The 14,859-nt window shown below is 33.9% G+C and overlaps 1 protein-coding gene across 3 annotated transcripts in view; it reads right to left on the reverse strand.

Moving 5' to 3' along the window:
• Positions 1-14,859, reverse strand: part of ITGAV (integrin subunit alpha V) — an 85,362-nt gene that overhangs the window by 15,499 nt on the left and 55,004 nt on the right. For all 3 annotated transcript variants that reach the window (XM_022567214.3, XM_089916582.1, XM_022567213.3), the window contains exons 13-18: positions 13,331-13,522; positions 10,858-10,903; positions 9,174-9,281; positions 6,627-6,685; positions 4,932-5,086; positions 1,894-2,031 (exon numbers count right to left, since the gene is read on the reverse strand). In XM_022567214.3, the coding sequence (XP_022422922.2) occupies positions 1,894-2,031; positions 4,932-5,086; positions 6,627-6,685; positions 9,174-9,281; positions 10,858-10,903; positions 13,331-13,522 (698 nt within the window). The remainder of the gene's footprint in view (positions 1-1,893; positions 2,032-4,931; positions 5,087-6,626; positions 6,686-9,173; positions 9,282-10,857; positions 10,904-13,330; positions 13,523-14,859) is intronic.

Here is a 14,859-nt window from a genome sequence, read left to right on the forward strand (position 1 = left end):
CTGAATTGAGATGTGTTGTAAGTATATAATACACTCTGGATTTTGAAGACCGTAAAAAACAGAACTTAAAAAATTTCACAGAAAATATGACTATTTGGAAATATGGTCTTAAAGAAGTAATTAAGTTAAAATGACATCATTAGGGCGGGCCCTAATCCAATATGACTGGCACTTTATAAGGAGATCAGGACATAGACACAGAGGAGAAATGATGTGAAGACACAGGGAGAAGGTGACCACCTACAAGCCAATGGGAGAGGCCTCAGAGGAAACCAACCCTGCAGACACCTTCATCTCAGACTTTAAGCCTCCAGAATTGTGAGAAAATAAATTTCTATTATTTAAGCCACCCATTCTGTAGTATTTTGTTATGGCAGTCCTAGTAAACTAATACAGATATATTATTAAAATTAATGTCACCAGTTTTCTATGTTTTTTTTTTAATGTTACTGACCAGTATATTTAAAATTACAAATGTGGCTAACATTATATTTCTAACAGACAGCAGTACTTCGTAGAGAGAGTACAGTAAAAAAGTTTGTAATATTACCAGTGAAATAAAGGGCCATTTTAGAGAGAAGTAAATAAAAATGATGGGATAGGTAATTAACATCGAAATGAGAGTACATAATAAAGCTAAGAATACAGCAAAAAAGATGCCTAAGAGTAGGTAATGTCGGTGCTGAAACAAATGTAGAATACAAAGGAAACAAAGATTCAAATAATGAAGAAAGTGGGGTGGGGACAGGGAAGAAAACCAAATATTACTGAAGTTATTATTCCCTCAAAGTGGTTTCAAAAGTTAACCAATTTGATTAGCTGGCTTTAAACTGTATTGGTATTAAAGAGATTGGTGATCTCAGTAAACTAAACAAAAGTAATGTTAACACTAATAAACAGTTTCCAAAAAATTATAAAGAGAAAATAATCATAACTCCTATAACAAAACACATACTGTAAAAGGACAAGCAATGATTAACTTTTCTAAAAAATGTAAAATTGAATGACAGACTCTAAGAGGCTCAGTTGTTCATTATTAAATTATTAATCAACATAATATTGTATATCCCCTAAAAATAAAAAATGTAAGAAATATGAACACAGAACTATGTTTTAAAGTTCTAAATTAATGGGTAGTAGAAACTAGCACGTATACTATTCATGTGCAAAATGAAATATAAAATAAATTGTTAAAATATAAAAATTACAAAAGACTTTAAAAAATTTTAATTTGCCTTATGCTGCTGTCATGTATATATAGTCTTCTCAAATTACGAAAAAAAATAGTTTATGAGATCTTAACAAGTTAGACAAAGAAGTAACAACCTAAATTTAGGGTAAAGCATTCTATGAGAGCAGAAATATTAATCTAAAAATATGAATATGTAATAAAAGAGGAAAAAATAGTAAATACAATAACATTTGAATGTATGGGTTTTACATAGGATTTTCTAAAAATATTTTAATATAGTCTTTATAAAATTTTATGTTGCTATATTTGGTTTTATGAAAAGAATGATTTATGTACTATATATGCATATATGTGTGTACATATACTATTTTTTACAATTAAAATATAAATCAAAGGTAATATAAATAAACTTGTTTAGCAAAATATAAAATACTATGTAAGTAAATTGGCATTTTGTTGTTTTCCTTGAATTATTTTACTGTTTTATGTGTATGAAATGCGACCCTGTCTTCCTCTGCATACCTCTAAGTTCTGAGTGGCTTTAAATGTCTTTGACCTGAAAATCCAGATTCCTTCTCCTGACTTCTTTGACTAAAACCCAACATTATAAAAGCAATCCCTTATGCTACTTAACAATATGAACTATAAGACTTTAAAAAGACAAAGTATAAAATTAATGATAAATTAATAAAGTACAGTACCTGTCGACTAATATTGGCAGGAGTGAATTGGTTAAGAATAGGCTGCAAGCCTGTCGCATCAGCAGCTGTTCTATAATCCAACCGATACTCCATAAAAATAGTAATTGGAGTGAGTTTGTCTCTAAACTCAGATTCATCCTAAAAATGGAAAAGCTCTGAATTAATGATGACATCAACCTATGACATCAAGCTATCTGGAGAAATCCATAAGTACACAATACAAAGCCAGCTGTATTCACCCCTTGATCAAATTCTACAAAAACTCTTTGAAAAACTACACTTACATAAGAATAGAATATCCAAAAAGAAGATTATCATTATCCAGTGAGAACACTTAATCAACTTTGTTTTATAATGTAATACTTGATTCACACAAAAATATATGAGGTATGTTAATAAAATGAGCACTCAAATACACACCCAATATAAATAATAACTAGGACATAACCTATATTGCTAAAGCTACCCACATGCTCTTTTCTCTTTTCATCCCTTTGTCTTCCTTCCAGAGGTAACCATTCCCTTGTTTGCTTTCAGCAGTTTTACTCTAGTGTGTGTGTCCTTGAACAATATGTTCTTCAGACTGCTTTTCCTGTTTATTTTAAAATGAGACCATACGTATTCTTCTGTCATTTGCTCTCTGTTCAACACTTTTTAAGATTCATTCATGCTGTTACATGTAGCGAGGTTAATTTTTACTGTTGAGTAATACTTATCATATAATAATTTATTTACAATTTATTTATCAATTCTTCTGTCAAAGGTTACTTGGACTGCTTTGGGTTTTTGGTTTGTTTTTGCTATTACAAAAAAAAATGTTAAAAAAGAATGTTGTAATGTATTGTTCTACATAGTGGCAAGGAGATTTGTCAGCTCTGTAAGATGCAATATTATTTTCCAAATTCTTCATATTGGCAACTTACACTGCCACGAGCAATGTGTAAGAATTCTGATTAACTCACATCTTGACCAAGCAATAGGTACTGGCAGACTTTGAGTGTAAAATGGTATTTCTTCATAATTGTAACGAGGTATTTGTCTTGTTTGCTCACATCATGAATAGTTATTTAATTTCATCAAAAACCTTTCCCTGCACTTAAGTAAGATGGCCATGTTTTCAGTCTATTCATGTGTAAAGTTACATTTCTATACTTTCAATGTTAACCCAACCTAGGATACATCCAAGTTGGTCTGTTTTTTAATCTTTTTTTATAAACTTCTAGGATTTAGTTTGCTTATATTTGGTTAGTAATTTTACATCTATGTCTTTGTATAACACTGTCATGAATTCTCCTTGCTTATACTAACCTCGGTCAGTCTGGGTATCAGTTACACTACCTTCACAGAATAAGCTGGAAATATATTTTATTTTTCTATTCTAAGAGTTTAACATTGGAATGTCTCATTCTTGACAGTTTGTTAGATATTGCCTATAAAACCATCTAGGTCTTGTGATTCCTTTGTGTAAAGATTTTTAACTGCCAGTTCAATTTTTTTTAATGGCTTATATGGTTAAATGAATTGTTCGGGTTCTTCAAATGACAGCTGTGTTGTGTTTTTCTAAGAATGTCTGCTTTCTCTCAGCTTTTCTATGTCTTAGCAGAAGGTTATTCATAATATTTTATTAATTCCTCCATTATCTATAGGTACATCCTTTCTCAATTCCTATTTTTGTAGAGGCTTTTGGGGGTTTGTTTTTCCTTCATCTTTTTCTCAATCTTTCATTTAAATTAAATATCATTTAAAGCTATACATTTACCTTTACATTCTGCTTCTGGGATATCCTACACATTTTGATATGTAGTATTTTCATTATAATTTACTTCTAAGTAAATTCCTAATATGATCTCTTTTTTGATCCATAAGTTACTTAAAAATCACAATTCCTAATTCCCAATTTATCTTTGCTATTGATTTCTAAAAACTGCACTGTAATCAAATAGCATATTTTCCATGATTCCAATTGTTTCTTATTTGTTCAGACTTCCTTTATATGTATATATGGGGAAATTTTATATTCTCTAATTGTTGGATGTCAAGTTCTATATAGGTATATAGGTCTACTATATTATATTATGTTGAGTCTTCTAAATCTTTACTGATGTTTTTGTCTTTTTTTTGGCCATACCATGGGGCATGCAGGATCTTAGTTCCCCAACCAGGGATCGAACCTGCGCCCCATGCAGTGGAAGCATGAAATGTTAACCACTGGACCACCAGATAAGTCCTGATGTCTTTATCTTTTAAAAAAATTTCATCCTTTATTTCATTAAACATTTTATACACACTTATATTTTGTAACTGATAATTCTAACATCTCAAGCTTTTGCAGGACTAAGATTTATTTGCTGTGTCTTCTAATGGCTTATTTCCTGGTGTGTTTAGTACTTTTTTTAGAAATGAATTCCTATTTGATTGAATTTAACCTATGGGACCCATACTAGATTGCTCCAGTGAGACCTTGTATTTACTCTTGCAGAAGTCAGGGCGCATCTTTGTTTTGGGAACACTTTAGCCTTGTGGAAGACTCTGGACCTAATGAAGGAGGCTCAGGTCAGACCCCTGGTTTGCAGAAGGCCCCAGGCGAGCCTGAACCCCTGTGCTGGTGTCTGCAAGTACAGCTCACCCTCCGCCCAGGCTCCATCCCTCCCTCCCTAGCCATCCTGGCTCACACACTTGCTTACAACTCATAAGTCAGGTTTAGCCAATGTAGTTTTTTCATTGATTGCTTATGGTGGGGGGTGGGGGGGTGGGGTGGATTTCTTTTACTGTCTTGAGAGTCCAGCAATATTTAAGAAATATGTTTGTCATAATTTATTCAGTAGCATTGTTGTGGAAAGGCCACATGCAATATCCAGTCTGATAAAGCGTAGAAGTCCATTACTCAAGTTTGACTCTTTAAAAAGCCCAATTTCCTCAAATGCATTTTTCTGTCTTCTTTTTGATTTACTACCAAAAAAATTTACAGAAAGTGAAAATCATTTAGATGAAAAGAAAAAATAATAAGTAGAAAGAAGAGATAATGGATAATCTCTTACCCGCAGATATGCTATTAGTTCTTCACATTGCATCTGTCCCCCCCTTGAGATGGTCATGTTCTTGGAGTGACCTGGGGACCTGTTATGGAGAAATAGTGCTCGTCGAATTGCTCCTTTTTGCTTGAGTTTATCCAAAAGAAGCTCCACCTGGAAGTCTATACAAACCAAAGGATTTATAACCAACATAATCTTTAGGGACACCTATCTGTCCTAAATATCTCAAGTTTTCATTTAAACAGAGATATTTATCCCTTAAGAAGTAATCTGCTTCTAACTCAGTAAAAATGTCTATACATTGCAGTGAGATGACAACATATTAATTCTGAATAAATATTTAATAATTAAATAACTGATCCAACTATCCCCAAATTAATGTCATCTATTAAATTGAGACAATAGATAATGATGGTAATAAAACAACTATCAGATAGAGGGGAAATTTTTTCTTTTAATTTAAGCTGAGAGGAGGAAGTTCAGAAATAAAATATATGAATTAAGACTTTTATCACTAATGCAGGTAGCAGGACTCTTGCTGACTGTGATTAAGAAATGTTTACTAATATGCACCCATACCCCTTACCATTACATTCACCATTATGATGAATGAGCAGTTTCCATCACTTGCAACTCCTACTTCTAATGAAGCTATTGTATCAAACTATCAGGTAAATATGTCCCTCGTGAAGCAAATAACCAAATATAGCTGACTGGGTCAAGAATCATCGTAAAATGAATGTGCAGCCAGTGAACAGTCTGAAGCACAGTTGCTAGACTACTGCCTTCTAACATCAGTTCTTCTTTAAATAGTTTCTTCAAAGGAGATAAGAGTGCATATCTTTAAAACCACAATTCCCTAAGTTTCTCTAAATGTTGAACTTCATGTCAAATCTGAGTGAAAAGCCAGGGTCATTTTGCTTCTCATTCTGTTCCACCCACCCTGTGAGAAATAGCAAGCTCCTGCTTCTGCCCTCTTGAAATTGCCATTTCGCCTGTGCTAAATACTCCTCCAGACATCGCTTAGCTCCTTCATTTCCTTCAGGTCTTTACTGAAAAGTTACCTTCCAGAGAGACCCGTTCTTGCTATACTCTACGTGAACTTTCACGCACAAACACACCCCCAACAGACTCAGTCCTCTATCCGGAGCTTTACTGTTATTCCTTAGCACATATACCAACAAATCTCCACAACAGTTACTTAACTCTCCTACCTTGCTCTCAGAATCACATAAACCATTTTTTAGAATGGAAGAGTCAAGTTAGAATTTGCTGTGTGGGCTAAATTTAGTGGTCTAACTTTTTTTCCTTCTCTCTATTTCTAAACCACCTCTACTCTGGAGATGACTGGGGCTTCTCTAAGGCATAAAGTATAAACTTTTCATAGGTCATTGACTTATAAACAATGATACTTATTTCTCCTAGAGTTCATTTGTCTCACAATGATAACTGTTTAACTTTGTGAAGGCCATATTTACCACTAATTGTTCACAATGTCAATAAATGTATTATTTCTAAATTGGCTTAAGAGTTGCCAAACAAAATAATTATGTTGCAATATTAAATGTCTTTAAGCATAAACATTCAAATAAAAAAGCAATAACAACTATTTGAATAGCTATTCAAATGTCCTAAAACATTTTTTAAGTGCTATGTATGCAGCGTCATTAAAATAATATAATTTTTCCATAGAACACTTACTAAGTTTCGTGGGAAGTGCTCCTTTGCCATCTGCCTTTAAGCAGAACCTGACATTAAAACTGTAGAAAAATAAAAAATACATACAAATCCCATAATCCAGGTTAGACATTTTTCCCATTTATATAGCATTACTTATTTATTTGTTTATTTATTTATCTTGGAATTGGAATTACAATTCAAACTTTAAAATACCAAAAAGTCACAATGCCTACAATTAATTTTTATAAAAAGACAGTAAAAGAGATTATCTATGCCTCTCTTATTCTCTTATTTATTATTTGAAAAACTCACTAAAGGTGACATAATCTGATATTACCATGTAACGGTTTCCCCCTTTCCCCCCAAAATACACGAAGTAGATGAAATTATAGTATATTGCTTAAAAAATTAAATATTTACACTATGCCAGTTTAGGATACCTAATACACTCTCATTCTTCATAATAACCTATTAGATAAGCTATCATCCCTATATTACAGATTGAAAACTGAGGCTTGGATGGTATTAATTTTCCCATTTTCATGGAACACATATTGAACAGAATTCGAATACAAACTCTGGTCTGTATGATTCTAAAACTTTTGCTGTTGTTACACTTTTGTTACACTGATAATATTTATTTATTTTTTTTGTTGTTACACTTTTGTTACACTGATAATATTTATTTAGCTAGACATTTTTTTATTATCACCCAAATCTCACATTTCTTTTTTTTTAAATCTCATATTTCTAATACTTAGTTCACATTGTGAAGCCTTATATCTTTCTTTATGTCTTAATATTATTTTTAAAACATGAAGCTATACAGAATAATCTAATTCATCCTTCAGTAATTTAGGCATGTTTCCTTCCATGGAAAGGAATGATACAAAAAAAAGAGAGAAAAAAAAGAATTTCCTCACCTCCTGTCAAGCTTATAGAATCTGTTGATAAATTTAAATGGGGGAAATGACAGTCCAGATTTAAAATAAATGTCTCACTTATGAAAAAGCCCCATAAAGCTCCCTTTAATTAGCAAGCTCCTCTAGAACAGTATTTTCACAATTTATTACTAGGTTATGACATCAGTTTAATGGGTGTGTCCAGCATCTTAAAAAAATGAATATGTAAAATTGAGTTAAGTATCAAGGGTAAGATTTCATGAAACTTTTGTTTTAATTACATGCATGTGTTTACTGGATTATGATGTAAAATGTATTTCATCCTACACGTCATATTCGAAAACATATGAAAGCTATTGCTCTAGTTAGTGTATTCGAAGCCTTCACCTTGTGGCCATAATCATAAGCACATCATCAGCAATGTGCAGCAACTTCACCAGGACACAAAGGGTGAGTGAAGGGATGAAAGTCAGTAAAACTTACAAAATCTTGAAAGCAACTTCACTGCCAGTCAATGAAAATGAAGACTAAATATTACTGAATTTTTAATGCAATCCAATGAAAGAAATAAAAATTTTATTATATACATGTTTATTTATTTAATATATTTTATTATAAACAAAATTTTGAAAAATGATTTTAATAACAATAATACATAATTCAAAAACAAAATCAGAAAAAATATCTTTTCATTAGCTCTTCTGAAGGAAAATTTTCCCAGCTTCCAATCATTTTACCCTTCTTCTGTAAGTTCTCTCTGATTTTTCTATGTGAGCAAGGAACATGAAGTGAACAGTGTTTCCCAAAGTGGAGTACTCATGGTGAGGTTTTTTTTTTTTTCCTTTGGCCGTGCCATGCGGCTTGCGGGATCTTAGTTCCCCGAGCAGGGATTGAACCAGGGCCCGTGGCAGTGAAAGTGCAGAGTCCTAACCACTGGGCCACCAGGGAATTCCCCATGGTGAGTTTATATATGGGTCAAGACTTTTCATTATTAATTTTATGTTTATTTTGACATGTATGAGAAAGACACTGGTTTCTCTATTTTATTTTAATATGTTTTAAAGTAAATCATGAGTCAGTTTAAAGAAAAAAGCCTTAAGAAAATTATAAATACAGGCAGAATGAAAACATAGCAAAAAAATCATACAACATAGAGAAAAGTAACATACAAATAATGGAAACTTAAGAAATACTGGACTAGAGAAGAATTCAGACATGAAGCTTACAAAAATATATTTTTCTTTAGAAACTAGTAAAAGAACAAATAGAAGACCAATACATTAAAACAAACTATTTTTTTCGTACAGCTAGTCACAGATATTAAATCTGAAAAAGATCATTAGTTTTTAAAAATGAAAATGTTCACAGGCTTGTTTAGCATTAAATATGAGTTCTGAAATCTTATTGGCTTTATTTTTGAATATATTCACTGAGCATGCATAATTTTTTAAAATTAGTTTTATACTAGTTTATAGCATATTTCTAGAGCCTTCTACATATCTTCTTTGGAACAATATTTCTATAATTCAATCTATGACAAGAAAATAGAGTGTACCCACAGAAACTGCTTTAGCAATATTTCAGCCTCCCCCTCCATTTTCAATTGTTTTTATAATGACTGAACCAATAATCACAATAATAACTATTACTAAACAAACATCCTTACCAGGAAACTTTGAGATCTGTCCCAGGCAGTGGGCAGGTTTTATTGTCTTGATTTAAAATGCTAGGATACACTTCAAGGCCAGCGTTTACAGTGATAACTGGTCTGGCCCTGGTTTAAAAGAAAAAAAAAGTTATTTAAAATGTTAGATTGATCTAAGCATTTCAGGTTCACATTCATTGCATATACAGTGTGATGTTCACTAAAGCAGTGTTTATAATAGCAAAAAGAATGGAAACAACCTAAACTTAGCATGACCAAATATTCCAGTTTGCCCAGGACTGTCTTGACTTTATCAGTGAAAGTCCCATGACCTGGTAAATCCCCCTCAGTTCCAGGCAAAGCAGGACCACTGGTCACAACCTATCTGAATGCAGCCCATTAAAGCAAGATGGTTAAACAAGTTGTGGGATATCTACCTAATGCAGTGCAATACAGTGGGGGAAATGAGTGCTGTAAAGCCATCTGTGCTAATATGGGATGATAATAGCCAAGACATAATGAAAGGAAAAAAAACACCATGTACAAAGGATGCATACACACACACACACACACATAATTTTTTAATGCACAGAATATTTCTGATAGGATATACTAATAAAACTAGTAACTGGTGTGAGAGGAAGTATATTTCTCTTATTGTATGCCCTTTTTACATTGCTTGAATTTTTACCACATGTATGTATTACTTTGTTAATAGCAATTTAAAAAACTGAAACAATAAATTAAAATACAGTTTCCAAAGTTCAGATGCACAGGTTTACGCTCTGTACAAAAATACAGCAGCCTCAAGGCAGTGTATCTGTCTCAATCATGATAAATCCTGGAATCTGTACAGACACAAGCTGCCCCGAGAAGCACAATCAAGTTGACCCATCACAACCTCCACTACACAGTACCAGTGTTAGTTTTCCTGCCATGTATAAGCACAGTCCATAGAGGAGTAAACATCTTAATCTACTTGGGATGCTAGTTGATATTGTAAGGCACGAGGAATTGATGAAATTCAGAGAAATACTGGGAATATGTATGAAGCTGGGAAATGGAGATATGTGGATTTATACATATCGCTCTAATAAAAATATTCATTTGGGGAATCATTACATACTGCCCTTGTGGTCACAGAATGCTATGGCACAAACACCAAGTTAAGTTCTTGTCTCTTAGAGGAAAATGTAAACTCCTATAATTTTAAACTCATATAATCTAAAACACAGGAGAACACCTTTGAACATAATTTAAAGAACAAAAAGGGAAAATTCTGAATGCTTTCCTAAATAAAAAAATCTAGGGCTTCCCTGCTGGCGCAAGTGGTTGAGAGTCCGCCTGCTGATGCAGGGGACACGGGTTCGTGCCCCGGTCCAGGAAGATCCCACATGCCGCGGAGCAGCTAGGCCCGTGAGCCATGGCTGCTGAGCCTGCGCGTCTGGAGCCTGTGCTCCGCAACAGGAGAGGCCACAACAGTGAGAGGCCCGCGTACCACCAAAAAAAAAAAAAAAAAATCTATAGCTTTCTCTACTTTGGGATCTCCTTGTATCATTACTACTTGCCTGAAGCAAATCTTAAATAGAACAAATTTTATCATTACTTCAAGAAAATTAAACTGAAATTCAAACACTGGTGCTTAACTATAAAACTTTCATATAATTCATAATATTCCTATATTACCAGATATGGAAATGCTTACCTGTATAATACAGCTCTATCTACACCAAAAGCTCCTACAATTAAGTCTTAAAAGAGAGCAGAAAAATATGTTAATAATGATTTTTTTTAATTCACATATCATTCCATAAAGCTCTCAATGCATATAATAAAGATACAGACATAGTCTCAAAACTATTCTTCATTAAGTGGTTCTAAGACAACATCTAAAAAGCTAAAATGTATATGAAAACTTTAAATATGCTATCATCAATGGCAAACACTCATCATAAAACTAATTTTTTCATCCATCCAGGTAGACAAGAATCTTTTCAATGGATACACAGTAAAATTCAGCAACAATAAGGAAGTGTATACCACGCAAACACACACATCCCCAAAGGAAAAAGCTTTATAGATGCCTGTGGATTTTACAATTTCATTGTAAAATTTCTCTTTTTCATTTACTTATTTTGTTTCAAAAACAAAACAAAACCAAAAAAGCACAATACATATACACTTGATTCTTGAACAACATAGATCTGAACTGCATGGGTCTAGAACTGCGCGGGTCTACTTATAAGTGGACTTTTTTTCCACTGAAAAAAGTCCACTTTTTGTTCCACATACTATAGCACTACACAACCTAAGATTGGCTGAATCCGCAGAGGTGGAACTGTGGATACAGAGGGCCGAGTGTACAGTTAGTTATATGTGGATTTTTGACTGTGCAGAAGGTTGGCACCCCTAACACTCACGTTGTTCAAGGGTCAACTGTACTTAGAATGCTTAGAATGACAGCAGATAGCATCCAAATCAAAAAGAATAGAATGCATTAGTTTTTATATGTAGCTGGTACCACTGGTTCACAATTAGGAAAAAATGAAATCAGAACTCTCTCTCAGTTATACCCAAGCTAAATTTGACGAAGCCCTTTCTAAGCAGAAAAGTACATGAGAAACCATAAAGACAGGTACAATGGATTACATAAAAATTAAGAACTTCTTTATGCCCCCAAAGAAAACATGACAAAACTGAGAAATATATGTAAGAGTTAAGGAGTTAACCCTCAATATTTAAGGAACAGCCACAAGTTTTAAAAAAATGAATGAAAGAAAAGAAAAACAACATTCCAATAGAAATGGAGAAAAAAAGATGTAGAAAGGAAATTCACAAAAGTAAATATATATATGCAAGTAAACAAAAATGCTTATTACCCTCACTAATAATCCAAAACTGTAGATTAAAACAAAATAACATTTTCCACCTATCATATAAAGTTATTTTAAAAAAAAATAAAAGATGACCACCAGTGTGGGCACAAATGTGGGAAAATAACTCACTTACTGCTGGTAAGTGCTTTAAAAAGTTGCAAAACCTTCTTTAGAGGGATTAGGATTGTAATTTGACAAGGTGTATCAACAGCCTTAAAAAAAAAAGTGCCTAATCTTTGACATAGCAATTCTAGAATTTTGTCCTAAGGAAATAATCAGAGGAATGCACCAGAATTATATATAAGGATACAAATGCCCCAAAATAAAGTTAAATAAGATATGATACAAATATTTGATAGAATGGAAAACATAAATTCATGCTTCAGAAGAATAATAACATGGGGAAATATCTAATACTTTAAGTGAATAACATATGCTAATAACAGTGCATAATTGTATTTTGTTAAAAAAATTGTGTGAATGCACTGGAAAAAAGAAAGCATATTGAATGATATGCTTTGCTATATTTTCTAAAAGTTTTATAATAAATATATTACAATTTATAACAAAAAATTCTTGAAATAACAGTAACATAGATAAGAATCAACTTCATGTCCTGTTTCTAAAAGCACTTCAACATATTATATATTGAGCTCATTAACTGTTTGAACAGCAAAGTAATTAAATTTTCCACATTATATTTCACTTAAAGAATATATCCGTTATGATCCTAGATCCATTAAAATATTCCAAAGTATATAAGAGCCAGAAAAAGGCCTCACTTCTTGTACCGGCACAAACCAGTGGGCAAGCTTGGGCAAATTACCTTTCTCAGTCTTTTTTCTCATCCAGAAAATGACATAATAATGAGCTGAGCGACCTCATATTCCTCACCAGCCTTATTGTGAGAATTTACTGAGATAATATATTTCGTAAAAATCACGATGATTAGTCAAGTCCATAAAACTGCTAGACCATTAAAAACAAAAAGAGATGGCTGACATTTGAAAACTTAGACTAAGCTTTTGTTTATAGCTTCCACATTCTGACATTTCATTACAGACTTCAAGACAATAAAAGAAGTACGTGCTTTATATTGGAAGCTCCCAGGAAACAGAGCTGTCTGTGCTTTGTATCCCCTCAGTAACGAGAACAGTGCCTTGAGCAACGGCAAGGGCTTGAACAGTAGTTGAAATACTGAATTTAAATGATTTATAACAGAAATCAAGAGAGCAGTAACTAATACTACTTGCTATTAGGACCAAAAAATCTAAGATGCTCTTTGTATTTCTAGGAAAGCACCTGGATATCCATTCTTGTCTATATCCGTGGCTCCTTTCATTGAATAGCCGAAGCTTGGTGGCATGCTCCGAGCAGCCCACTTCCCTTCAAGGATCTGAGATGGTACCGCATTCAAGCCTGTGGGTCTTCCATTGAAAATATAAACAATTCCTTTTTTATCTTCACCCCCATATGGAGCAGCAATTGCAATATCTGAGGGGGAAAAGGAAGAGGGGAAGAGGGAGGAGAAGGAAAAGAGGGAGGGGAGAAGGTGAGGAAGAAAGGAGGAAAGGAGAGTGGGAGGGAGGACGGCAAGGATGGAGAGAAGGAAGTCTTAGTACTCATCATTATTTCTGTGGAAAAGATCTTAACATCTTTAGAACCCATGTATCATGTTTATCGGTTCAAAGTTCAGTAGGGTACTCTTTTTTTTTTTTAAAACCAATGCCATAAAACCTTTATTTCCACTGGGATCGCATGTACAATTCTCTTCTCTTTCTGGGAAAGAACTTTTCCCATTCCCCATTCCAGGACACATCCTGGCCATTCTCTCCTCTCCCTTTGGCTGGGCTACCCCATGGGACCTAGGAGACTTCCTGCGGCCGGGAGTTGCACAGGAAGCAGAGGCAGCTGTGGTCCCACGGCACCCTCATGTGGTGATGTCCAAGATGACAACCTGCTACTCAAAGTAGGAAGTCCTCCAAGAAGGAATGAGTCCTCTGGGCAGCCAGGCTCTCTACTTCAGGCAAAGCAGCCATGCGTGGTGGCAGTAGGGTACTCTTAATTCAAAAGCAACAACCAAATTCAAGGAGATTCAAGCAAAACTGTATGGAAATGACATTAATTTGGAGCCAGATATTCCAGGTCTGTCCGGGTTTGTCCAAGCTTAATTAATCACTTGGACAAATCGCTTAACCAGATATTCCAGGTCTGACCTTGGACAAATCGCTTAACCATTCTGGACCTCAAATGCCTCATCCTTAAAATAGAGGGGAAGGGACATGTAAAAAGATTCCTCCAAGGTTCATTCTAGCTCTTAAAATTCTAGTTAATTTAGTTGGGCATGGTTTTCAGGTTTTTTGAGAAGTCAACCTGACTCAGAAAGTTGAAAGTTATGATTTCATCTCTATCTTGCTCAACTTATACTGAAATGAAATAAACAATAAAAAGTTTGAAATGCTTTAAAAACAAAACAGTACACCAAATAGTCACTATGACCTTTCCTCACTCTAGAATATATTACAAATAACTATGCCCACTTCCCTCTATCTTTGCTGGTCCCACCCTGGACAAGCCATTCTCATTCTTTGCCTGGACCCCTAAAGCAGCCTAAGTGGCCTCCCACTTCTACTCTTGCCCCTATAATCCATTCTCTTCAAAACTGCCAAATGTTAATATCATGTTATCTTCCTTCTTAAAATCCTTATTTCCCAAAGCATTTACGTGTTACCTGGTTTGTCCATTCATCACCCCACTCCCAACCCCAAGTCTACCCTCACTCACTCTTCCTACCAATCCCGGCCCTTTTCTCTGTTTCTTAAACTCAGCAA

The sequence above is a fragment of the Delphinapterus leucas genome, chromosome 8 (assembly GCF_059928025.1).
Source record: "Delphinapterus leucas isolate spDelLeu-1000000601 "Yukka" chromosome 8, BTC_Dleu_Yukka2, whole genome shotgun sequence".
In the NCBI taxonomy this organism is placed as follows: domain Eukaryota; kingdom Metazoa; phylum Chordata; class Mammalia; order Artiodactyla; family Monodontidae; genus Delphinapterus; species Delphinapterus leucas.